This window comes from Doryrhamphus excisus, chromosome 5, assembly GCF_030265055.1.
Source record: "Doryrhamphus excisus isolate RoL2022-K1 chromosome 5, RoL_Dexc_1.0, whole genome shotgun sequence".
Classification (NCBI taxonomy): domain Eukaryota; kingdom Metazoa; phylum Chordata; class Actinopteri; order Syngnathiformes; family Syngnathidae; genus Doryrhamphus; species Doryrhamphus excisus.
The window spans coordinates 9,266,954-9,294,084 of NC_080470.1; the positions used below are offsets into that span (position 1 = coordinate 9,266,954).

General features: G+C 41.2%; 1 protein-coding gene and 1 long non-coding RNA gene across 2 annotated transcripts in view; one reads left to right on the forward strand and one right to left on the reverse strand.

Annotated features, from left to right (window-relative positions):
- Positions 1-418: 418 nt before the first annotated feature.
- LOC131130051 (mitochondrial coenzyme A transporter SLC25A42-like) lies at positions 419-6,670 on the forward strand. Its single transcript, XM_058074119.1, has 8 exons — positions 419-726; positions 1,001-1,122; positions 2,698-2,809; positions 2,994-3,019; positions 3,995-4,161; positions 4,239-4,355; positions 4,631-4,782; positions 5,828-6,670. Exons 2-8 carry the CDS (start codon positions 1,042-1,044, stop codon positions 6,151-6,153), a joined length of 981 nt encoding a protein of 326 aa, XP_057930102.1. The 5' UTR covers positions 419-726; positions 1,001-1,041; the 3' UTR covers positions 6,154-6,670.
- A 9,257-nt stretch (positions 6,671-15,927) lies between these two features.
- LOC131129894 (uncharacterized) overlaps positions 15,928-27,131 on the reverse strand; it is a 34,415-nt gene continuing 23,211 nt past the window's right edge. Inside the window, exons 4-6 of the long non-coding RNA XR_009129916.1 lie at positions 23,670-23,759; positions 17,713-19,391; positions 15,928-16,302 (exon numbers count right to left, since the gene is read on the reverse strand). This is a non-coding gene — a long non-coding RNA (uncharacterized LOC131129894). The remainder of the gene's footprint in view (positions 16,303-17,712; positions 19,392-23,669; positions 23,760-27,131) is intronic.

Below are 27,131 nucleotides of genomic sequence, written 5' to 3' on the forward strand. Positions count from 1 at the left end.
GTCCGAGAAAAAAATCAGACAAATTAAAGAAATAAAAAATAATAAAGTTGTGGTGTTCGAAAGCATGAACTAGTAATCTTACGAGTATGAACATTTACCTTATGGATCCTGTCAGGGTAGAGTCAAATAATTTCACGTTTCCTTGTAACGTTCTTTTTGTCTAATTAACTTTTTTTGGTACATTAGACTTTATTTCAGTCTTGTTACATGGTTAAGAGGAAACATTGTATCACGTATAAATTCGTAATAAGTCGAAATTACACCCATAAGCGTGCAAAAAAGCACAGGGCTTGAAGTGAATTTCACTTTTAACATAGTAGACAAAAAACGAAAGCAAAAGAAACTGGCAACCCAAGATGGTGGTTACTCTCGCGATAGTTTCAAGTCTCTTGGCTTGTGGTTGTTGTAGTCCAAAACAGTGGCCAACAACGTCGCCCCAGTTTATTTGACGACTTGTCAGTCCAGCCTCAAAATAATCGCGAGCACAGTGGTGGGAACTTGCAGCAGCACCCGAAGCTGGCATTTATAAATAGGAAGCAGATTGTTGCGCGGCTCGACATTTCACAATCACCTTCTGAACGGGATAGAAAAAAACAACAACACTGATCTCCTCCTTCTGTAAGTTGCATATGGACTGGAGCAGCCTGCAGCGACCCAAACATGACGTCCCTATGCGGGAATGTTAACTGATTTAACAACGTCGAATAGCCGAGAGACCATTACAAGGTAAATACAACATATCACAATTAATTAATATCCTTGTTTATGATGCACCGATGACCTAATTTTCAAAAGGTGTGGTTTTGATTGATTGATTTAAAGCAGCATTTCCTGCAAAAAACAACAGTTTGAGGGATAAATCTTGTGTCATACAACTCACTTGTTTGTGTAGAATATTGTAAAGGCATGCATGTAATGTGGTTAGAAAAAAGGAACACGCTGTGCTGCTGGATTCTCATAAAAAAACACGTTTTATTTTTGTTTGTTGTCCTCTGGTAAGCTTCCATGACAGACTGTGCTGGTCACCAGTGAGGGACACTCATGGCCCACCGTGTGCACGACCACCAAAGCCGCCTGCCAGTTGCCCAGGTTGTGACCCTTCCTCCTTCCAGCCAAGCAAAGGTCTGTCTTATTTCTTATTTTACTATCTGTGCACACATTTTGGAAGGAATTCATCTGTTCGAACACTCCCTTCATTGCTAATGCTTTAAAGCAACGCAGTATACCTCAGTGTTATTGTGTCGGTGCTTGTAAAAACATACCACAGTAGGCTTGCCTCTTCTGGGAGCGTGTCTGTAAATAGACGAGAGGTGCAGGCCGGCATTAAGCTGGGTCATCTCACATGCAACATTGTCCAAGCACAAACATGCAAGATAGGATAAGGATAATATCGAACATAATCCATTCTGGGACACCTGTTTGTATTTACTTTCAGTATCTCCCCATAGGAAATCATGGAAATGGAATTAGTCTGTAACTGGGTCAAGACAATTGAGGAACATTGCTTGTTGCGCAATTCAACATGTCCTGAAGAAACAGAACCTGACTGTCATTCAAGTGTAAACATATGTTTAAACTAAGTCAACAACATTTTTAAAGCCGGAAGGGGGAGCATTGTTTATGGCAAGTCAACAATAGTAGTGTAAAAAGAAGTTAGCCACTCCCTATCTTTACTGTTAGAAAGAAGGTAGCCATTTATATTAAAACTTCAATCATATTCTTAACTGTTATACAAGTTCATTCATTCATTCATTTTCTACCGCTTTTCCTCACGAGGGTCGTGGGGGGTGCTGGAGCCTATCCTAGCTGTCTTTGGGCGAGAGGCGGGGTACACCCTGGACTGGTGGCCAGCCAATCACAGGGCATATATAGACAAACAACCATTCACACTCACATTATTATACAAGTGTAAAAGGAAATTAACCACTGTATAGTGACAGGTCAGTAGCATTTAGCCTTCTTAAATGTCATGAAGAGTTAGGCAGTTGTTCATATAAGTCACCAGGACTTGTATAGCGCTATGTCACAGTCTTATAGTACAGTGTATATATATATATATATATATATAGGTAAGTCATATGTAGTTAAATTTCCGGCTCTATGGTTGTTGTGACACTTTCTCTTTACAATCAAATTCATTGGTGACACCAAAAACAGAAAATACACTTTGGGTTTAGAGCAAGAGTCAAATTTGTGCCTCGGAGAGCCGAGATGCTACATGGACTTAACAGGACACACAAACATTTAGTCCACAAAACAACGCAAATTATATTTCAGTTGTATTATAAATAAAGTTATTTTCAATCCGCATCTGACCTCAATAAGAGTTGTGAAACTATTTTCCTCCCTGAAGCAATTCTTATCACGTAGAGTGACTGTTTATTGGGTTCAGCGGCCCTTTAGGCGTGGAAAAAATAGCAGTGTGAAAGCACGTGCACACACACACACATGTTTATACATTGCACACGTAAACAGGTATGTTTCAGCAAAACAGGGCATGGCGTTATCTCCCGTGATAAGAAGATGAGTTACTTTGCAGGAAGCTATTAACACTTGTTTTGGTGATGGCGATTAAAATGCATCCTTCAGCAACATTAGACATTAGAAAGGTAAATGAAATGTACTTTAAGGTTACTAGTTTAAGGTCACAAAGTAATGTTATGTGTTCATCCCAACGTGTTGAATGCGTCACCACAGGACTTGAGGCCCAGCTGGACAGCTCTGGACTCCTTGCTATGCGGCGCATTCGCCGGAGCCGTCGCCAAAACCGTTATCGCACCCCTTGATCGCACCAAGATCATCTTCCAAGGTAAGGGCCACACAATCACTTCTATAGTAGTGGAACATAATTGGTTACTGTAGCTAGCCTACTGTTTTTTGTGCTCACTGCAGAGTTAACTAACTTCTAATCCTCTTAGCCAATGTTTAGCCTACATAGGAGAGAGTCTTATTTTAACTCTCACTTGTTACTCTTTTCTTCTTCTTTCCCTCAGTGTCCTCACAAAGGTTCTCTGCTAAGGTGAGTTTTTGTCAATATCATGCAGTATGCCATGCATATCATGCAGTAGACTGTAGTATTATACCTAAAAATACATCAAATGTATCAATACATCATATTTTAAAGCCGTCATATATAATATTTGGACTATTTGGCTCACACGAGGGCCGGTGCCAATATAGGTACTGGACGTGTGTGAACTCACCGCCACTCTAAGGTTCATGCTGCGTTTGTGCTGTAAAATGTTCCCGTGTGTTGTTTATGTTATTTTCGTCATTACAGATTAATTCATAGGTCAATCAAAGTTCACCTAATCCTCCCATTTGTAGCACAAAAAACAAAACAAAAGCAAAATAAATTATGAAAATATGACAAAAATGTATTTATGTTGTTTTTCTGGTCAAATAAATACACATACATGCTATACTAAATATACTAAATACTAAAGAATGTCATTTTTTGGATAACAATTAGAAGAGAAAGAAAAGGCCAATTTTTAGTCCAAAAATATACATATTTATAATATAAATAATATGATGTATTTTTCTGCCCAAATGAAGTGTTTTCAAGCATAAATGAACCTAACTAACAAATATAAGACATTCAAAAGACACATTCAAACACACATTACAATGATATGTAGTATTCTACACTGCCCATTAGGTGTCAGTAATGTGACTGTCATGTTCGGTGAGACACACAAGCACCAGACTTGATGACAGGAACAATAGGCTTTATTTTTTGGTTTGAATTATCTACCAATATTTTGTGAAAATTAACTTATCACAGTTCCTTTGTGGAACCAATTAACTGCGATAAAGGAGGGTTTACTGTGTACAGTCAATAGGTACTCACTATTGCCTCTTGAGGCGCAGTGTGGTACTGCTAAATTGTTTTGAAGCAGTTGAGGCAAACAGCAGAGGCAGTGTTGATTTAGTGTCAACTATTTTTCTATGTAAAGAAACACAACTGTTTGTCATCTTCTAACAACACCAGGAGGCCTTCCGAGTCATTTACTGCTCGTACCTGAAAGATGGGCTGCTCAGCCTGTGGAGGGGCAACTCAGCCACCATGGTGAGGGTCATGCCCTACGCTGCCATCCAGTTCTGCTCCCATGAACAGTACAAAAACGCGCTGGGGGGCCACTATGGCTTCCAGGGAAAGTAAGGACCAACATATTGTTATTAATAAATGTTATAAGTAGTGTATGTGATTATGACTAGAAAACACTTTCTTTCAGAGCTCTGCCTCCATTTCCACGTTTTTTAGCTGGCTCATTGGCAGGAACCACAGCGGCCATGCTTACGTACCCGTTGGACATGGTGCGGGCCCGCATGGCGGTCACAGCCAAAGAAATGTAAGCCCCATTCCACTTTAGCTTTGTTGGTGTAGCTCCCTCTGCTGGATCTAGATGACGACTGCATCAATTGGTCGCAATGCAAGTGGACTTTAATGGCAAAAAATGAAAATCAGCCATCATAAGTTAGTCCTCATATGGCACCCGACCACAAACTTTCATGGAAATTGGTTGTGTAATCTTTACATAATTTTTCTAACTAAGTAAGAATAGTTCTAGCAGTCACGTTTTGAAGCTTATGTGTTGGAAAAACGTCTCATTCAGTATTTCCACAGGTACAGCAACATCATGCACGTCTTTGTACGAATCTCCCAAGAAGAAGGTCTAAAGACTCTCTACAGAGGCTTCACCCCCACCATACTGGGCGTTATACCCTACGCCGGTATCACATTCTTCACTTACGAGACCCTCAAAAAACTACACACAGGTACCTACAATTCGTTATTTTGGAGATGCATTACAGAGCAACTACATTATATTTCATACTGACTCATATATAAGACAAGGGTCAATATAAGAACAACCCTTTTTTTCCCAAAGACACATTTTTGGAACGTTCTAACAACAATTTTTTCCAGGGGTGACTGTTATTAAGTTTGTACAAAAATTTCACCATCTGCATGATGAATGATCACGTGACCCCCCCTTAGACGCATGGCTATTGGCAAACAAACGGGATATATTGTCTCGCATGAATTTTTACAGCCAGGTGGGGGTGCTGTTTCTCCACCCTACAGTTCTGTTGGTTTACACTGCATTACAAGCTATACTACACACATTGTGTTGTAACGTTTTACTTTAAATTTTAAATAATTTTTCAAAATATAAACTTTAAAATATCAAATTCGTCATTCTCCATCTGGTAAAGCTAGTTATACTGCCGTACACTGTTTGTGTGTATGTGTGAGTGACTAGAGGAAAAGCTCTAGGGTTGAAGTCAATGGCACCACCTGTTGGTTTGAATCTCTAAACCTAATATAAATTATAAATATAAATATAAAATGTTTTTAACTCTTATATATGGCTCAATTCAGTATACCTATCTGCAAGTACTGGTCACACAAAGAGAGCAAATACAAGCCTAATCGTCTGCCCTGTTTTATTTTTGTTTACATTGCACAGCAACAAGTCCCAGTGTAAAAGCTACCACTTCCTCGCTGTCCTGAATGCAGCATTTATTATATATTGGAAGTGAAAATGGAAAAACATGAAGATTCAATAGTTTCCTGGAAAGACTGTGTGAAGTTTTGAGTGCGTCTGTGAGAACATTGTGAGGTCAAAGGGCACAAAATCTGAGAGAGAAGCTGCCGGCTTTGCTCCAATTGTAGTTCATCCCGAGGTTGTGATGATGTCAGGATTATTCCTGGAAAAGCTAATCCTGCACACCCTACCATTGGGAAGCCCTGCGTCAGTGTTAAGTGTGTTTCAGTAGTATCTTAAGGTGACTTTGTGTTCTTGATTTTTGCTTCTAGAAAAGACAAAACGGTCCCAACCATACACGGTGGAGCGTTTGGCCTTCGGCGCATGCGCGGGCTTGATCGGACAGTCGGCCTCTTACCCTCTGGACGTAGTCCGCCGGCGCATGCAGACGGCCGGGGTGACCGGCTCGACCTGCAGCACCATCCTAGGAACGATGCGTGAGATTGTGAGGCAGGAGGGCGTCGTGCGGGGACTCTACAAAGGCCTGAGCATGAACTGGCTTAAGGGGCCCGTCGCTGTGGCTATCAGCTTTACCACCTTCGACGTCACACACAGCCTCCTTCTCAAAGTGCACCAGACGGGCTTCTTCGCCCACTGATCGGCACAGGATGGACTCAATGGAGGTAGCACACAGGAAGATTGAAATGCCCTTATATGGCTGTTCACGCAATCATGCATATTAACAAAAATAATTGTACCTACTGTCAGGAGTAGTCAAGTCAAATTGTGTCTTATGTGTTTGCACTACTCGGCCTTTTTTGTTGATTTTTTTTTTTTAAACAAAATGCTCATGTTCGGATGTAATTTGCACCTTTGGGTAATCACGCAATATGTGAACTGAAATGATTGTACTCAACCCTCAACTCCCCCTCCCATCCAGCACTTTCATGGTGATTACAAGGTGTTATAGCATATGAGAAATAAATGTATGTATACATATATATATAAAATATTTTTTAATGGAAAAAAAAGTAAAGATGTCATTTCAAAAATTGATGTTTTGCAATACTGTATATCTAATAGCGATCAATACTTCATTTGTCCACATGAGGGAGCTATGTGACAAATAATCAAGACTGGCGCTTTCATAAATAAAATGTAGAAAAAAAATCTTTGTGTTACTTTTACAGTATGTACACGTTACTTATGTACACCGAAGTGTAACAATGATTAAATTAGATGCTAGTGTTTTGTGTTTTACAATAATAACACGACTATGATATACTGTACAGTAGTAACGATACAATATGATCCAAAACGTTAATATTAAAAATGATTCTAATCGCATACAGTAGGCGGTAGCAGTGAGCTAATCCGGTGTGTTATGAAAGGGAGATTATGTTTTAAATTTGACCGCCCAACCCCTCCCTGTGACCCCTTTTTTAACACTCATTTTATAGCTCGGTGTTATTATATATAACATATAGTTACCGAATAAATTACTTTTAAAAGACACTGAAAAATGTATTAAATGCTTTTAAGCATTTTATGAATAAAAAATTTGATTGGAACCGTTTTAATATATGAAACATAAAACTACTGAAATTGTAAACAAATATTTTTGCACTTGTAAAGATAAAGTAAATATTTGTATATTATTGTTCATATATTATAATACAATCTGAAGCACACAATCAGTAAACATATGCCCTAGTTTATTTTAAATTGCTGTAAATTGCTACAAATGTGTTAAAAGTACCAGTATATACAGTAACCGTATATATTTAATACAAACTTGGCTATAAGACTGTAAATACAATCCAGTGTGTGTTAATATTAGACAAAGCGCAGATTAATAGCCCCCCACACTTATTTATGTGTGATTATTAACGGGTTAACTTCCCGCCTGCGCAGTCGAAAAGATGGCTGGATGGATGCTCTCCTCCTTCCATCTGTCCAGCCTCCATCCCTCCATCATCTCTCATCCCCCTTGCCTCTGACCTTGACTGTGAATTACGGCATATCCTGCCAACCGACAGGGCGCAGCCTGGTATTGCAACAATCGGGACAATACCATTGGGCGGGGTGCATGGATGGCGTGGTCACAGGGCTGGCTGGGGTGATTGCATGAGGGAGGAGGAGGAGGGAGGGTGGAAAGATGCTTCTTGAAGGCGGCGTTGCCATAGGTAACATGGATGGGTGCCATGCAAGAAGAAGGAGGGGTGAAGTATTTGCATGTATTCAAATCTAAGCATGAATTATTCACTTAGGAGGCCCTGCATTGCAGACAATAGCGATTCACACATACAGTATATTACAATACATACGATATCATGTGTAGGCTCACGAATCAGCGGAATGAGATGAGATTCGGCTTCACGCACCTACAGTATCATATTTTGGGGCTTGGGCTATCTAAAGCATGAATGCAACTCCACCACAATAGATGGGTTGCATGGCTTTCAGTATATGCACATGCTTTTTAAACTATATATTCCAAAGCAAAACAACCATACAAGCTCAACTAGAAAGTGTAGTTTTCCAATTTTATAACGCTAGCCCAACTCCTTTCTTAAGATACTGCACCAATTTGGTGGTTAGCAACTCTCATAATGGTGGATGAAGAAAAAAAAAGCAAATTTTTTATCAGCAAAATGTGAGCATTCATAACCACAGAACAAGTGTCAAAAGACATCGATATAAATATATTTAGGCATAGATGGAAACCGTGACTAATACTGTGATTCTCCAAGAATTGTCAAATGTTTATCATCTAGTTTTGATGCCCACTTTGCAGCATTTGCAGCACAATACTATCATGCAGTATAGGATGTACGACCAACATAAAAGATTGTATTAAACATAGGTATGAATGTGAGTGTGAATGGTTGTTTGTCTATATGTGCCCTGTGATTGGCTGGCGACCAGTCCAGGGTGTACAGCTGGGATAGGCTCCAGCACACCTGCGACCCTTGTGAGGATAAGCTGTATAGAAAATGAATGGATGGATGGATTCATGGTTTAAAAATAATAGAGGGCCCCATCTTTGATTAATTGTGTCGGACTTCCTCTAAGCAATCAGCATGAGGGAAGTCAAATAATGAATGATGTAGCCGAGGGTTTCAGGATGCCTGCTGTGTCGTGTAATTGTGGTGTAAATAAAAGTACAGGAGCTACGCTACGGCTGGACAAGTTCATTCATGTGCATAGTTTGTCTCTATTGGCAAGTCAAGTGACCCCCCCCCATTTACAACAAACTTCCAGTTTGGTTTGATCCACAACCAGTCCAGGGTGTACCCCGCCAAGGCTCCAGCGTACCCCAGTAAGGATCCTAGTAAGGATAAGCGGCATAGAAAACATATGGATGGTGTGAGTATGATGCCTGTAGAGGGGGCCAATCTGCCACACATCCTGACTTGATGAGGAAATGAGCTGAACAAAAGTAAATGGGATTTTATTTTTGTGAATGCAGCCCTGGGGAATTGTGCATATTGTATGTCCCATAGCTAGAACACCACTGCCCATGCAAAACACTTCTGGCCTTCAAAATAGGAGCACTTTGGGCTACATCCTGTTTAGTTGTGGTAACAAATGAGGGTGTCGTTAAACATAGTTTGCACCAACATTGAAGCAAACAAAGTATACTACTTTTCAAAAAGTAAACATCTTTTCTGAAAGTGTACTGTTGTCAAAAGAAACGTCATACCATTTATATTCAAATTCATAGTAAAACAATAAAAAATTCATGCCCTTTAAGGCTGGCCCTTTAAGGCTCATTAAACAATTAATGGAGAAGTTCAGAAATTCATTCATTCATTTGTCTGTGGGTGAGAGGCAGGGTACACCCTGGACTGGTCACCAGCCAATCACAGGGCACATATAGACAAACAACCATTCACACTCACATTCATACCTATGGACAATTTGGAGTCACCAATTAACCTTGCATGTTTTTGGAATGTGGGAGGAAACCGGAGTACCCGGAGAAAACCCATGCATGCACAGGGAGAACATGCAAACTCCACACAGAGAAGGCCGAGGATGGAATCGAACTCCAGTCTTCTAGCTGTGTGGCCTGCGCGCTAACCACTCGGCCGAAGTTTAGACATTCCAATTCAAAAAGACCTTTGGTTAGCGCCCTCATTTTAACCAGGCAGACTTTTTAATGACCCTGCCTCTTAAAAGCATCCGTATTGAGAATTGTTAGGAACTGGATTCGTTCAGGGAATCGGAATGATTCGGATTTAAATTCAAACAATGACCAACCGTATGTATATTAAAACTTTAAGAACAGTCTTAGCTGCCATACCAAGGTAAAGTAAAAAGAAGTTAGCCACCGAACTTCAGTAACATTCTTTACAGTTATAGAAGTGTAAAAATAAGCGTACCACAAGAAGTTAACTGCCGTAAATCAAAACTTCAGTGACATTGTCATTCAAGTGTAAAAAGTATTCAGTTTCTGACCATAAATGTTGTTACAATCATTTATTCTGTTAAATTATGCCAAAGCCATAGTTTTAGATGGCTCTGCACGCTAGGTTTCACTGAGTTTTTTTCGTCTATGCGATCCGGCACTCGGTAAATATGGACCTACATATCGGGAAGTCTTTTACACCACACTTCTACACCACTATGTACATCTGTGCAACACTTTGTTTTTTATATTCAGTATAGTTACTCCAGACTCCATTCACTGTGCAGTATCTGATCAATCTCCAAGTGCAATATATTAAGTTTTAAGCAAAGTATTTCTATAATGCCTCATATTAACTCACTAGCAGAATCTCAGTGTATAGACTGGTCATATATTTCATCTGCAAAATGTATTTGTATATAACTCTGGGTAAAATTTTTGATTTGTTAATACTTGGGTTGTTTATATTGTTTATTTTTTATATTGTGTATTTTGTACTGCTTAACTGATTCTGTACTCTTGCCCACTGAGGGACGAATAAAGGCATATCTTATCTTTGGGAATGCAACCAATCAAAGCGGACTGCGTGTACCTCGAGGAGGTGCCGGCGGTGGAGTAAATTAAACAGACCATTGGGGTGGGAAGCAGGAAGCCAATGGAAACACTGCAGAAGGGTGTGCAGAATCTGGAAGGTCTGGAAAGCTTTCTGTGTGAGTTATTGTGAGTAGCTGCTCTAGAGGAGTCCACAACTCAATCCAATGCTGAAAATGCCCATAATAGATCCACTTTAAGCGGCGTAAGCATGTTTGATAGTGTATTGTAAAATATAGAGTGATTGTATTTTATCTGGCGACTTTGTCCAGCTCCAGAGGCGTTGCCAGGCCAATTGAGAGACATCGTTCCGAGGCTTCCTATCGGTGGGAAGCCTCCCCAGGAAGGAGCAGCAGCAATTCTATACTCCGAGTTTCTCCCATGACAATGCTTCCCAACTTATTTCTAGAGAGCTGAGGCACCCTACCAAGAAAACTCATTTCAGCTGCTGGTACCTGCAATCTTCTCCTTTTGGTCACTACCCAAAGCTCATGACCGTAAAGAAGTTCATCACTGTTAATGTTTACCTTAATGTTAAAATTTTGGAAAAATAAAAAGGTTCCACTGCAATAGATATTCTTTAAAGTGTTAATGACTAATTGTAGTCTTGATACAGAATTCCGAAAGACTCTCCCAGGGTAACACAGTCCACTTTAGGATTCGTAGAAGCCTCCATAATAAACATGATTAACGTCCGTGTGAAGGCACAAGCGATGGCAGCGCTGATGTATTGGATGAGAGTGTAAATATAAAGTAGCGGCGGTGAGTGTGCACACATGTTGTGAGCAAATGCTGGACAGGCTCCAGTCGCAGTCACTTTGACGGCCAACTCAGACTAGACCCGCTAGAGCGGACAGCTTTCATAAATTCAGCCGCATTAAAACACCTTGAGAGGCATTTATCCAACATAAACTGTCCTGTAAAGGTTTTGCCCATAAAGCCTGCCTTAAACAAGCAGAGCAATGTGTGAGAAAAGTAGCAAATGGTGGCTTTTAAAGAGAACATCCGCGATGTAGTCCCTGAATGTATGCATGCTAAAGTGCTGCAGGGACATTCCCTCTTGCTCTGTCCTATAGCTCGGTCTTGTTAATTTGATAAGATCGAGCACATATTGCCACTTATCGCTTGGCAGTGTTATAAAAGCTCCAAGGGTCAGTGCATTACCAAGCTGCTGGGCTCTTCCCTTCCATTAGAGGGAGTGAGCAGGCTGGGCCGGGCCGCACTCAATCAAATACACACTGCAATGGCTGCTGCTACTGCAGATGACAACCATCCGTACTTACTGTACATTCATGGTATGGAGCCATCTATTAGGCAAATCATTTGACAATATCCTTTTTGTGCATACGCTATTTTCAAAGTGTCACCTGTAGAAACTTTAATGCGTATTCAGACGTCCAGATATTTTTGTAGGGCTTTCAAATTTCAAACCAAGTCATCACTCCGAGCATACATCGTGGAACAAACATTTTTTTTTTGAAAATTGCTACACTATATAAATAAATTATAAGTCTTTTAAAATTGAGTTACAGTACCTTTCAATGACCCGGTATTACATAGACCCCAGTCCAAGATCTTGTGACAGGAGAGATTTGTTTTTTTTTAAGGACCGATTGCAAAACATGAGCCAAAGATCCTGTAGTTAACAGGAGTGCTCTGCTGTTTTTATGGTCCTACAACAAAAACACCAAAGATCCTCTATGACAGGAGTGTTCAGCTGGATTTAAGGACCTACTGTCAAAGACTCTCAATCACAGCTGTTTTTAAGGACGTACTGCAAAAATGCCAGTCAAAGATCCCCTATATAAAACAGCGATACTAGCTGTTTTTGAGGACCTACTGCATAAACAACAAAGATCCTCTATATGACAAGAGTGCTCGACTGTATTTAAAGGACAGAGGCACAAGCTGTTTTAAGGATTGACTGCAGAACATGAGCCAAAGATCCTGTAGTTAACAGGAGTGTTCTGCTGTTTTTATGGTCCGACAACAAAAACACCAAAGATCCTCTATATGACAGGAGTGCTCAGCTGTATTTAAAGACCTACTGTCAAAGACTCTCAATCACAGAGGAACTAGCCGTTTTTAAAAGGACCTACTGCAAAAATGCCAGTCAAAGATCCCCTATATAAAACAGGGGTACTAGCTGTTTTTGAGGACCTACTGCATAAACAACAAAGATCCTCTACTATATGACAGGAGTGTGCGACTGTATTTAAAGGGACAGAGGCACTAGCTGTTTTCAGGATCGACTGCAAAACATGAGCCAAAGATCCCGTAGTTAACAGGAGTGCTCTGTTGTTTTTATGGTCCTACAACAAAAACACCAAAGATCCTCTATATGACGAGAGCGCTTAGCTGTATTTAAGGACCTACTGCAAAAATGCCAGTCAAAGATCCCCTATATAAAACAGGGGGACTAGCTGTTTTTGAGGACTTACTGCATAAACACCAAATACCCTCTATATGACAGGAGTGCTTGACTGTATTTAAGGACAGAGGCACTAGCTGTTTTTAAGGACCTACTGCAAAAAATGCCAGTCAAAGATCCCCTATATAAAAGAGGAGCACTAGCTGTTTTTGAGGACCTACTTCAGAAACACTAGTCAAAGATCCTCTACATGACAGGAATGTTGTGCCGTTTTTAAGGATCTATTACAAAGAGCCCCATCAAAGATCTTTTTGACAGGAGTACTTTGCTCTTTTTAAGGACCTACTACAAAAATGCTTGTCATAGATCCTCTCAATGACAGGAATGTGCTGCAGTTTTGAAGGACCTCCTGCAAATACACTAGTCAAAGATTCATATATGACAAGTGTACTCTAACATCTTTAAGGACCTACTCCAAAAACTCAAGTTAAAGATCCTCTATATGACCAAATCCTCGACAATGGGAATGAGCTACTGCAAAAACGGTAGTCAAATATGCATATACTATAATGAGAGTCCTTTAGGAATCTGCTACAAAATTATGGACAGAGGTCACGAGCCAGTCTGTGGTCATGAATAAACATGTATGAGTTTCCTGCAAAAAAGAAAAGCTTTAGGTGGGTGGATATGTGGATGGATGAGATAGATGGCTGGATGGATGGACACTTTGCATGAGAATGGCCGGGGTCCTGTGAACCTTCTGCTCCCTACGTGCACATTCAATGGCATTGCTGCAGTTAGCATGACAAACTGAGCCCACCGCCACCCGACGTCTAGCCCACCATCCACACCACCCACACCAGTAGTGTGTGCACATGTTAGGAGTCGTCTCGGGTTGGGGTGGTGGGAGGCCAAGTTCAGAGGAGGCAAGGGGATGACCCCCCCTCCCCATAGTCACACACAAGCAAACCAACATAAAGCAGTCTCATTCTCTGCTACACAATATAGTCAAACTTGCAATGGCACACCACAATGGGAGCCACAAACTGCAATTTTAGTTTAATTATAAAAAAGGAGAAAAATATATATATTTTTTGGCCCTGCGTGAAAAAGTGACCCAGTCAAAACATAACTTATCTGAGATTAATTGGCATCTAATCAGTGAGAGCTATTATCCACAAACGGAGAAAACACGGAATAGCGGTGAACCTTCTCGGAAGTGACGCTAAGAGTACAGTGACAACTCATCCAAGAGGTCGCAAAAGACCCCACAACAACATCTAAAGAAGTGCAGGCCCCACTTGCCTCAGTTAAGGTCAGTGTTCATGACTCCACTATAATAAAGATGCTGGGCAAGTAAACAAGAGTCACAAGAGTCCCAAAAACATTAAGTTTTGCCTCAATTTTGCCAGAAAACCTCTTGATGATCCTAAAGACCTTGGGAAAATACACTGTGGTTTGATGAGACAGAAGGTGGAAGGTGTGGGTCCCATTACACCGGGGTAATATCACACAAAACGGTACAATGTGGTGGCGGTAGTGTGATGGTCTGGGTCCGTTTTGCTGCTTCTGGATCTGGAAGACTTGCTGTAATAAATGGAACCATGAATTCTGCTGTCGATCAAAAAAATCCTGAAGGAGAATATCCAGCCATCTGTTGGTGACCTAAAGCTGAAATCAACTTGGGTTCTGCAGTAGGACAATGATGCAAAACACAGCAAGTTCACCTCTGAATGGCTGAAGAAAAACAAAATGAAGACTTTGGAGTGGCCTAATCAAAGTCCTGACCTAAATCCTACTGAGATGCTGTGGCATGACCTTCAAAAGCCGCTTTGTGGGTTTGTTTTTCCACGGACCATATGGCTAAATATGAATGTGTAAAGCACAGAGCAGAAAAAACCCAATGTTCAAATAAAATACCCACAAAATATTAAATAATATGGAAAGTATAAATGCAAGTATACATTTGCTGTACTGTAAATGTTTAAGCCAGAGTTAAAATGACAAGATCAGCTTTGCTTATAAATCAAGGACCCCCTTTTGTTTGCATGACAGCTTGGTGTTGTTGTGTCGTTTCAGTCCTTTGTGTTGCCAACTGCCAAGGATGTTTATATAAACACAAACAGTGGGGAAGCAATTAGCTGACAAAGGTGCTAATCTTTTTTATGGTGTGATTTTTCTTTTTTTCCACCTTTTATTTTTTGTATATATTCTATGCATTAAAAAATACATGCTTAATGACCATAAAAATGGAATGTAAGAGGACAATGCGCCACACATACATGAATATACATTAAAGTATATTCACTCATTCATTTTCTACCGCTTATCCTCACAAGGGTTGTGGGGGGCGCTGGAGCCTTAGGGTAAGAGGCGGGGTACACCCTGGACTGGTCGCCAGCCAATCACAGGGCACATACATATAGACAAACAACCATTCACACTCACATTCATACCTATGGACAATTTGGAGTCACCAATTAACCTAGCATGTTTTTGGAATGTGGGAGGAGATCGGAGTACCCGGAGAAAACCCACGCATGCACGGGGAGAACATGCAAACTCCACACAGAGATGGCAGAACTGAATCCGGGTCTCCTAGCTGTGTGGCCTGCGTGATAACCACTCATCCTCCATGCAGCCCACATTAAAGTATATAAAGAGGAATATTATCCCCCCAAAAATTATACTGAGGAAATATAACTTATTGCAACGAAGCATTAAATTATTGGAAAGCAGTCAGTTTAAACTTCTTCAAAGATCCTGAGGTTCATGGAGCAAAAAAGTCAAGTTGCAGACCGAAAAAAAAAAAAAAAAGTCACCAGCCCTGAACCGTGGGATGCGATTCGTGGTCCATCAAGACATGACGACCCTCGGCTCAAAGGGAAGGATTTTAAGAACAAAAACCAAAAAGTCTGTGCCATAATTGAAACCTGCAATAAAAGCCTATTGTTCCAGCAGTCAAGTCTGATGTTTGTATGTTTCACCTACTGACACCTCATTACCAGTGTAGAATACTACATATCACAAATTAAGTACACCTTAATGCCTTATATATTTGTATTTGAGTGTTTATTTCAACAACAACATATTAGCATCAACATAAGTAAAATGGTAACTTCATGTCCTTGGAATTCAAGCTCATTCGCAGTGCAAAGAACAAAAACCTACAAAAGGATATTGGTTTCTTCCACTTTAGCAGCACTCATGGAAGTAAGCGGTCCATCATCAGAGAGTTGTACAAGTGTACCCAAACTGCATGCGATGTGATCCGTGACTCCATCTATAGGTGTTATGCTATCATTCCCACCATTAAAGAGCTTTTCCACCTCCCTGATGACCTCCGCCTCGCCTCGCAGGACACTCAAAACGACTTGATGGTCACCGTATTTCAAGTGTGTGCATGTGTGGCCATGTATTGGCGGTCATTCCTGTATTTTGAGAGAAAAAAAAAACACTGATGAGTGTGCGGGAATCCAACATGGCCAGTGAGCATGTATATCAGACCATCTCACGGCTGGATGGGTGCACCCTGGGTGGGCCACCGGGGTCGATACTGCACTGGTGACTGGACACGCAGAATGGGATAATCTCCTACTTTCTTTCAGGGCCACGACACCCCCCCCACACACACACACACACAATGTAGCGCCACAGAGGCCTAGCCAAGCCTTCTAGGTTAGAAGGGGAGATAGAGGCCTGCAAGTGTGCAGAGTGGATACCGTATGGGTGATCAGATGATGCACTCCAGACTCAGTTATCTAATGCGCAAAAGAACACCACACTATCGAATTCAAACAATGTACAAAATACACAATATGAATACCAAGTTATGATTGGTTATATAGTTTGTTTTGGTGTGCATGAGTGACAGGCACAGCATGTTTTGGTAGTGGTCATGTCCTGAACATCCAATCTTATACAAGTAATATGGGAAATGCCATTGTGGAAAGTTCATTTAATCCAAAAGGACGGAACAATGAATTTCTCCCCTGCCCACAACAAATAAGGAGCTACAGCGATAATTTTGCTGTGTGGTGTCCCAATTATCATTAGCCTGGGAGGTTTTTTTCCCCTCAGCCGTCAGTGCATAAGGTAGTTGATCTTCACATACGTGTAGGCCAACTTTGACCTTGAGGTGACAGTAGTTTTAACTACATTTTTGTTTATTTCATTGTTTGTCCAGTCAAACATAACTTATGTGATTTTTTTTTTTTTTTTAGAAATAAATGCATCGTAGGTGCCAAGGTAATTGTGTCATATTGAAACAATAAGGATAAGTGCTGAGGTTTATTATGTTTCATAGTCATACAAACCGGTCCGTTTGATGCGATTTAGGCAAAATGAGGTTTGGATCTAGATGTGGGGAAAAAAATTGCATTGATGGAACGTACTCAATTTTAATTGAAGACCCTGAGAGAAAATGAATGTTTTTGGCAAAAAAGTCAAAACAGACAATTAGCATAGCAATGAGAAGTCTCATTAGCTAAATTAATATGGAAATCTCCATTGACATGCTCAAGTGATTAGTGCAAAGGATCGTTTAGCCTTGACATTATAAAGATGAAGACGTATCATTCGTGCTATCAAGAGATTAATTCCTTATAAGATGTAATTGATTGAATTAATCTTTTTAATCCACCTAAATATTGCTCAGAAAAACCCTCACTGAAGGTATTTAAATTCATTATTGTGGCAGATCAAAATATTGATGTCAAGTGATGTCCAGTTTCAGCAACAGTTGGAACATTGCCGTCGGACTCGTTTCCAGTGATTGCTTTTTGCAGATGTCCTGCTGACTTCATCGAGCCGTGACCTTTGACCCTCACCATCCACATTACCTGGTTCTCACACGGAAAAAGGGTGGAGTGCCATCTCCGGGTCAGGGATGAGATCCTTCCCCAAGTGGAATAGTTGAAGTACCTTGGGGTACTGATGCCGACTCTACGTCAGTCCGTGGTGGTGAAGACTGCTGACCGGAATGGCGAAGCTCTCAATTTACCGGTCGAGCTACATTCCTACCCTCACCTATGGTCATGAGCTTTGGGTAAATGCCACCGTAGGCGAATAAATTGAAGCAGGGTGTCCAGACTCCTGGCCTTGTTTCTTAGCTCACCATCAAAGGATTGGATCCCACAGGCAGGGCACTTAGCCTGCATGAACTAAATAATCCACTTCATATCAAATAGGCTAACAATGCTAATGTTAACCTAACATTAGCAAACCAACACCTTTAAATACTCCAAAAACTTCCATAGAACCATTCCCAACATGTGTTAGCATCAGAAATCAACCCAGTATAAAGCTAGCAACATTGTCACTATTAGATTCAACTCAACGGTTTAGTTGATTCAAAAAGCACAAAAGACCCCCCCAAAAAAGGCAATGGTCTGGTCCCAATAAAAAACAAATTGTTTGGAAACAGTGACCTGTAGCCAGCATCCCTGGGCTTCTATCCCACAGTAGAATGACATCAGGGTAGCTTATATAGTGCTGTGGATCTTGTGATTAGCTAGTTGAAATCAGGTGAGCCTGTCATGAGACATGTTGCATTCAAGGGCCAAGAAGAGTGTGGGGAAGATTGGGGATTTTAACTCTGGTTACATTGTACTGATCATGGTCGTCACTGTAGTTATGAAGGTGGTTTGTATGATGGTCCACAACTCTCACTCTCCGCTACTCACCTTGCCTTTCCAACTCCAACGGCAGCTAATGCTAAACAAGCCCAAACACAATGATTGGCAATTAATGTCCACTTCAAGGTGTGACTGACCATTGTTTTCAAAACATACAACTCAAGCAGAAACCCAATGCATAAATGCTGCAATTGTTTTATATGGATATCCAATGCATAGCTGACACAGTAGAACCCAAATAGGAACAGTTTATTGGTCACTTGGATGTGTTTATGAGTTTTGGGGCTTCATTAGATGAGATGTTTACTGTTGTGTTGTCAAAAGATATGCAAACATTCAACATATCAAGCAGGAATATTATGAGGAAGACAAAAAAACAAACAAAAGCAGGTTTTTAATTCAGCCATTTATTGAAATCACACACATTTTGCAATGTTTTTTTTGTTTTACAATAAATTCCATAATAAAATATAACTGCAATACTTATTAAACGAATCCAATCTGAAACCTAGTACTTGAACACTTTTATACATACTATTGGAATATACTGTGTTCAGAATTTGTTATTATAATAATGAAACCATGTTTGTTGTGTTCTCTATCAGTTTGTATATGTGTCAATATCATTGCAGTAGTGTATATTTATTTGTACTTTTTGGGTGCTACATTATTTTTATTATTATTATTATCTTCTCTCTAAAATGCCCCTAAACACACCTTTTGGAAGCTGCTCTGACTTACCTGCTCACATGCAAAAATCCATGAAATGATGTTTTCCAGCTGGTGTCTTCCACCAAACCTATAAAAATAACAACAAAAAGAACACTTTGTTGCAGGGGCGTCTGCTTGATCGCTGCTTTCCATCATCATGGTGGGGCTTCAATCTGTGGAGGGATAACAAGGTGTGATTTGAGTTTGAAATAACAAAACGGTGGTGATTTCAGTCAGAATCAGTTTGTTATGCATGTGTGAGTTGTGGAAGCCAATGCTCCACACACACACGCCCGATAAGGATGCACATCAGACAGAGTAACAACATATGTCTATGTATCTGTAGTTTGTTTGTGTGTCTATCAGCTGTCTGCATCAATGGCGTGTGTGACCCCTATCCCCCACCCTCCCCTCCCCTCCCCTCCCCTCCCACCCCCATTCCCAACCACAGCTATCAGACAGTGATGGGTCAGAGGTCAAGGTAGAGTCTGTCTGGGCTTCCGGGTTGACCCTAACGCCTGCAGCTTAGCATCAACACACACACACACACGAATATGTAGAAGAGTAAGGGGGTGGGGTGTTTGCCCCCGTACCAGACTAATATCACCTTTGGGATTAGCTTCCAGACAGAAATAGATTGACCCCAAACACGCACACACAGACTCTGGATCTGCTTGGTCATAAAACAGGACGGCGTGACGCTGAGTCGTGGAGGACTATCTAATTATATTTTATTTTAGAGGCGCAAAGGGGTGTTACCGTTGCAAGAAATTATGCTAGCTGCAACAGCAGTGGATGCTTTGTCCTATAAACATTTAAAAATATATATATTTTAATTAAATTAAATACCTTAATATAACTTCCTAAAACATTCTTTACAATACCATGCCAATATGAACTAAAATAGAATATATTTAAAAAATTAATTAAAATAAAAAATATATTTGTAGTATTTATTATTATTATGATTTTTTATTATTTCCATTCCAAAGTCTAATAGAAGGAAATAAAATAATAGAAAAATACAAGTGTTTTTCCAAGGCCACGTCTTTACAAACTATCTAAAGTAAAACATTCATTCATTCAATCATTTTCTACCGCTTTTTCCTCACAAGGGTGCTGGAGCCTATCCCAGCTGTCTTTGGGCGAGAGGTGGGGTACACCCTGGACTGGTCGCCAGCCAATCACAGGGTACATATAGACAAACAACCATTCACACTCACTAAAGTAAAACATATACAATTAAAAAAGCGATCCTGGAAATTGTGGGTTGATGTATTACTATACGCTTATTTGTTAGGTTCTGTGTAAATGGCAAATGTACTGTAGATAAATGTTAGAGCTCTGCATGATGCGGGATCTTCAGAAGAAGAGAGAACAGAAAAGGAAGAAGAGGTCAAAGACAAGAGGAAGAGGCGGGATTCACCCAGGAGGGGAAGAAACTCTCCCTAAATAGGCCTCAGTGTTAAACCTGCTAATCCCTCAGCATTATTACAACATCTGTGAGGTCTAGAGAGGCTCTGATGGTGATTAGAAAACAGATGTAAACAGTATCCTTGCTGAATAGAAGGAGGAGGAAGAGTGAATATGGGAGAGGGAACGTGGGGAATATAAAGGAGGCTGAGTGGGAGAGATTTAGTGGTAAATATGAGGAGGGAATGTGCAGGATTTGAGGAGAGGAGGTCCTTTGGGGGGCTAAATAAGGGCTGTTTTGCTTGGAATACAGTCACTTAGGGAGGTGTGTGTGTTGGTTGGGAGAGACGAGACACTAGGGAGGTTTTTGGGTGTAATTTATGCAGAGTGCAGTGGCTGACAAGGAGGGTGTCTGGGACCCCTTCAATGGGTCTGAGAAGCGAGGGGGGTAGTTTTTTTCAGGGGGTGGGGGTGGGCTCTCAACTCGGCAAGCCATTCAGGCTATGCTGTTCGCCGCCTGACGTCCCATTGAGGTTTGGGTGCAGGAGCAGCCTATAAAGGGGGGCACCCCCACACCCTACCCCACTCAAGTTCTCAGTCTGGCTCTCTAGTACATCCTCAGAGATGGCTGCCTCCCTGCTGCATACTAATTATACCACAGCCTAAAAAGTAACCGAGGAAAAGAGGCCCATACACTTGCTGGCCAAATGATTAAATATTAATTCATTTTATACCGCTTATCCTCATGAGGGTCGTGGGCGTGCTGGAGCCTATCCCAGCTGTCTTCGGGCGGGAGGCGGGTTACACTCTGGACTGGTGGCCAGCCAATCACAGGGCACATATAGACAAACAACCATTCACACTCACATTCATACCTATGGACAATTTGGAGTCGCCAATAAACCTAGCATGTTTTTGGAATGTGGGAGGAAACCGGAGTTTCCGGAGAAAACCCACGCATGCAAACTCCACACAGAGATACCCGAGGGTGGAATCAAACTCCGGTCTCCTAGGTGTGTGGCCTGCGCACTAACCACTTGGTTAGGTACTGAGTGTATTCAAACTGGTGTACCTAATGTTATGTCCATTTAATGTGTGTGTTGTGGGGTGACGCTTGAATGCTATGATGCATTTAGACGGTACGTTAATAGCTCTGACAGTACACATCTTGTATCAGACGTATGCACACAAACAGTTCATGTGGTGACAAATGTGATATAAGGTGTGGCATTGTGTGAAAAAGACACAAGGTGGTTGAAAATGAAAGACACGGCCCTTTTGTGACCTTGCTGCAAATGGCTTGTCAACAATGTACAGGAGATGTGTTGTGGTACAATAAATAATAATGTCCGGGATTTTTCTGCCTGCAAGTGACTTGTGAATAGATAGGTATGAGTAAAGGGGACATTGATGTGGTTTTTAACTGAAAATAGATCAAAAAGGGTGTCACTGAAAACATTTGTCACTGAGAACGAAGCTTATTGGTTGCAGGTAAATAAATGCTAAAACAGACTTACATGCATGTTCGGTGTAGGCATGCACAAGTATGTCAACCAAAACAACAGTGGTGGACCACATCGCTGCTGAAGCCTCCATGTTTTTTTTTTTAAACACGTCCTTGACAAGTGTACATTTCGGGCACTAATCCCATCTAACTCCCCTGCTGGGCCGCACTCACTCCCTCCAAATCATTCAGTAGCTCATACATTACGAAGCAGTCAATACGTGGATGCTTAACAGTTACAAACCAGTGTACTAACAGTTTTTACGTGCTTCTTCATTCTTTGTTTAGACTATGGGTGTCCAAAGTGTAGTCAGGGGTTCCATTGGTGGCCTGCGTCTCATTCCTTTGTGGAAAAAGTTTGGACACCCCTGGATCCTTGCCCCGTTACATGTGCAACAACTATAAAATGCTCTATTACTGCAACTTCACTGACTTTGTGGATTATTTCAAGTTTTTTTTTTTTATTGTGAATCGTATTTGCATTGAGAAAGGTGGCAGTTATTATTAATAAACAGCGGGAGAAGCGATCATATTACAGTAATTACATGAACCAATTTATTTTGTGTGCATGCCTGCTCCTGTATGTGAGTGAGAGTACTATGTTCTTTGACTTTGTGAATTATTTCAAGTCTTATTTTAAGTTGTTTGGTTTGTTTATCTTATGAAAGGTGTAACGATATTACAGTAATTATATAACACGTCTATTGTGAGAGCATGCATCTGTCCAGATGTGAACAGGAATGACATGAGCTTTGTGGACCAGACTTTTAGGTGTGAAGTATGCCCAAGCACGGCACTGATTGCTAGGTGCGAGTGCACCCATACGTAGATGCAAAGACATCTATCATTAGATCAATTCTTGGGTTCCATTATACGACCGAAGTGACCGTGACTTGAACATTGGCGGCCTCCCAATGAAGCGCCACACCACATTGCCATGGGAACCACCCATTTAAATAGGGGTGTAGAGAAGTGAAAAGAGGGCTTGGGCCATTTCAAGCTTGTTTGTCTTAAAACGCCTCTTTATGGACTCTTCTTGTGAAAGAACAACGGAACAGATCATTTAAAATACTGCTTGTGTGTTTGCAGGACTTAAGCTACATTTTTTACAACAACCTCGTAAAAAGGGGGGGTTCTTTTTCACAGAATAACAAAAAACAACCTTATTTTGTGTAATTTGGGTAGAGGTGCTAATTTTTTTTAAGGGAGTTACATATGTACACATGTATGAGGTCACCTGCTCACCATCACAACACACGTAAAGCTTGGATGGAACACACACACACACACACACATCAAATAGACATCCTGATGCTGAAACAATGGGTGTGTGTGTGTGTGTGGCTTGCCTGGGAATCCCAGACTGGAGGAGTCTCACAGGGCTCACAGGACGACAGTCAAATGAATAACAATGAACTTGCACATAGCGTCAAGTTCAGATGAGCCGAAAAGAATTCGCATGTGTGTGTTTGTGTGTGTGTGCATGTGTTAGCATAATTGTATCGAAGTCATCATAGTATGTGCATCCACACACCGTGTTCCTCGTATTCCTGCTCTCCTCCCATCTTGCCACGTGCATGCAGCAAGGACCCCAGTCACCATTCCTGTGCTGTCCTCTTAGTGCCTGATGAAAAAAGAAAGAAAGATAAATAAAGGGCTTGTGCACATCAAAGCACAGACACAGGGTTTATTCACTAGAGCGAATGTAGCCATGCCGTGTGCGTCGCTAGTGAGTTTGCTAGCACGCTGACACGCAGAACACATATGCATACTCATAGTGGCTACAAAGCCGCATGAGAATGCACTGTACTTGACATTGACACCCCCCAAAAATAGTAACAATTGAATGGATGGATTAGGAAAAATGGGTGGTTTTAGTGGGACAAAAGAAAAAAGGTCTACCATAATTTTATGTTGTATAGTATTGATGGTCCAGCCAGGATACAGTACTGCCTAATCTGTGCTGCCTTTGTCTTCGTACAGACTGTTTAGCGTGCCTTCATTAGGCTTTGACCTTATCTTTGTTTGCATGCATATTTAACACTATGAGTGTCGATTCTGGAGGCACAAACATAAACAGGACATAAAAGGACACAAAAATAGAAACAGCTTATTTGAGGCAGAAACAACTCTCACAGCAGAGTAAATGCCCAGTAGTCTCTGCAGTTGAGTAAATAAACACCCGCATTTATCTTGATATATGTTGTTGAAAAAGTTACTAAAAGTCAATTACATTTCAGAAATATACATTTCAGAAAAAAGCAGGAACTGTCCCTTAGTGTTGCTTTAAGGTGATATATTAAATGGACCACATTTTTGTTATATTATGTCGTAGTAGTAGATCAAAAATACAAAAAAATGGGACCTTATTTCAGACTGCAAATATTTCAGCAGCTGATTTTATTAGCAGATAAACTGACCAGAGCTGTTGCCGTGACAAATTTAGAGGATGGGATTCCTGCAACTTTTCAATCACACAGATGTAAAGGCTGAGCTTGCGTGCATTGCCCGAGGTGTAGAATGCCGTTTGACGAAAGCATGTTACAAAACTGCATAATGATATAATAATAAAAGCAGTAGTATATAGGCAACAGAGGGAGTGAAGTGGGTGCAGATATAGTCAGGAGGAGAGGCGGTGGAATGGGATAAGAGAGCAAAACGTGAGGTGGAAAGGGTCAGTGAGGAGGAAGGCTAAAGCCCGGCAGCTAGCAAAAGATTGTGTGTGCCGTGCACGTGCATGTGTGTGCACGGCTGTGTGTCAACCCCAGCTGGGAAGACATTTAAGTTGACATGCTGATAGGGATTTAAGCAGTGGGTGGCTGCTGTGTGTGTGTGTGAACAAGGTGAGTGAATAAGCGGTGGAGCGGTTTTGGCCGATGGGGGAGGTGGTCACAAAAACTGCCATCACTAAGCTTGATTTCAACATGAGAGCTGAGACGATGGGGAGCTGGAGGAGGTTGGGAAGGGGGGGGGGGGGTTGGTGTTGATACAAGGTTGGTTTTGTGGTGGAGCATTCCCCTCAACCCCCACCTCCTGCCTCCAGGCTGTGGCGAGGAGAAAAGGGGGCGTCGTCTATTGAGGTGATGAGAGAGAGCGCTTCCTTCTTTCAGACGCTCTAATGAAGCAGAAGTCCCGCCCACCCCTTAGATGAAGAATGGGAGCGTTCCTCCCGTCCTCCATATTTTTTCCGCTTTCCTCACACATACTGCAGTCCCTCCTTTTAAAAGAAAAGGACTTTTAATATTTGTGTCAGCACCACATGGTCACAGTGAAAAGACAGAACTGCATTGTCTTCCCCATATAGAGGTTTTTCCAGAAAGAAAACTGCATAGGCTTTCCACACCGTTAACCTTTTAAAGCAGTGATTCTCAACTTAGTAGGTCAACATATCCAAAACAGGTCATTCGGACATAAGATGGCAAAGCGTAAATACATACAGTAGGTACCTAAAGTGTACCTAAAGTGTCTTAAAGGTACTATATGCTTCAGAGACGCCATTATATCCCGCCGCCTTCTACTTTTAGTACATTAACTATGCTGAAGTACTGCACACACGGACTGGTTATGTTTGTTGTCAGCAAAGTTTAGCAACTAATGTTTGCTACCGTTGAATGTATCGTCAATCATAACACCAAATTGAATGTGAATTGTTGGTTGCATCTCAGAGGCTGCTCGTGTGTGTGTGTGTGTGTGTGTGTGTGTGTGTGTGTGTGCAAGTGCTGGCATGCACGTGGATACAAGACAGCGGTGAGTCACAGTTATGAATGCCAGTAAACTGATAATTGTGAAATATAGACATTTTTTGTACAATTTGTTCTTTTAAAACACTATTGGTAACATATCGGCAAGCACAGTGTGTGATGTGCAGTGTAGGTCTTATATAGATAAGAATGTGCACAATTTAGATATTTTATCATTTTTTTACATTTTTTACATGCAGTTATTTATTTTGTGCAGTCTTAATATTGATTAGAATTTGATGTTATTTTCTTATACATCTTTTCTTATACATCTTTTCTTATACATATTTTCTTATACATTTTCTTATACATCTGTCATGTATAAGAAAATAAGATAATTCTCTTATCTCTCCTTTCCCGTTTGTGCAAAAATGCAGATGTACAGTATACATGTTATTGCCTTATTTATTTTGTGCAATACTGATATTTAACTTGAATTTACAATATCGGTTATTTAATAATGTTGTCTGAAATGCAGTCTACACATGTAATATATATATACTGTATATAGTAATAAACCACCAGAATACAACATAGAGCAAACAAAATGCACATCAGCATGGTCTTATGGCTGTGCGTCAGGCACAAACCTCACCTGTTCATCACTTCTTTCCTATTGTTTACTGTTTTACTCTGTGAAGAGGTGGCTTTTACACAATTGTACGTGCATTGTTGCAGCCAAAGTAGTATAAAAGGTACACAAGCTATCTACTTGGGGTGCACACAAGATGAACCTGAGCTGACATGTTAAATTACAGGAAGCAGCAGACTGAGACAGACGTGGGTGGAGGTAGGGGGGCTGTCAAAGTGTCTGACTGGGTTTCACTCTGTGGGGCTGGAAGGGCAAGGGGGTGGGTTGTTTGACCAGGAGGGTGAGCTACCGATTTCTGGCTCTTCTGGAGATGGGCCATAGGCTGGGTGGCTGGCGCAACCCCCCCCCCCCCATCAACTCCCCTGTTTTCTCCCTTGCTTCAAGTTGTCCGTGGAGCGAAGCAATAAGAAGCAGCTTATAAAATAAGCAAACACAGAGGCAGCTTCCAGACAGTCGGCCAGCTGGGGGATGCACACACACACATAAAGACAGTCCTCCTGCCCCCACCGCACCCCTGACCTTGACCCCTCGGGTCAGTCCTAACCTGTTTCTGAATGGACGTCAGTGCAGATGGGCTGTCTAGCCACATAATAAGTGCAACTTCCTCCACGGCACGGACACCCCCTTCGTCATAATCATCATCATCACTCAGCCCGTTTCCACG

Coding starts and splice junctions, on each gene's coding strand:
- LOC131130051 (XM_058074119.1), top strand. CDS start 1,042: ATGGCCCACCGTGTGCACGACCACCAAAGCCGCCTGCCAGTTGCCCAG. Junction 2,810..2,993: donor CACCAAGATCATCTTCCAAG/GTAAGGGCCACA, acceptor TCTTTCCCTCAG/TGTCCTCACAAAGGTTCTCT. Junction 4,356..4,630: donor GCGGTCACAGCCAAAGAAAT/GTAAGCCCCATT, acceptor GTATTTCCACAG/GTACAGCAACATCATGCACG.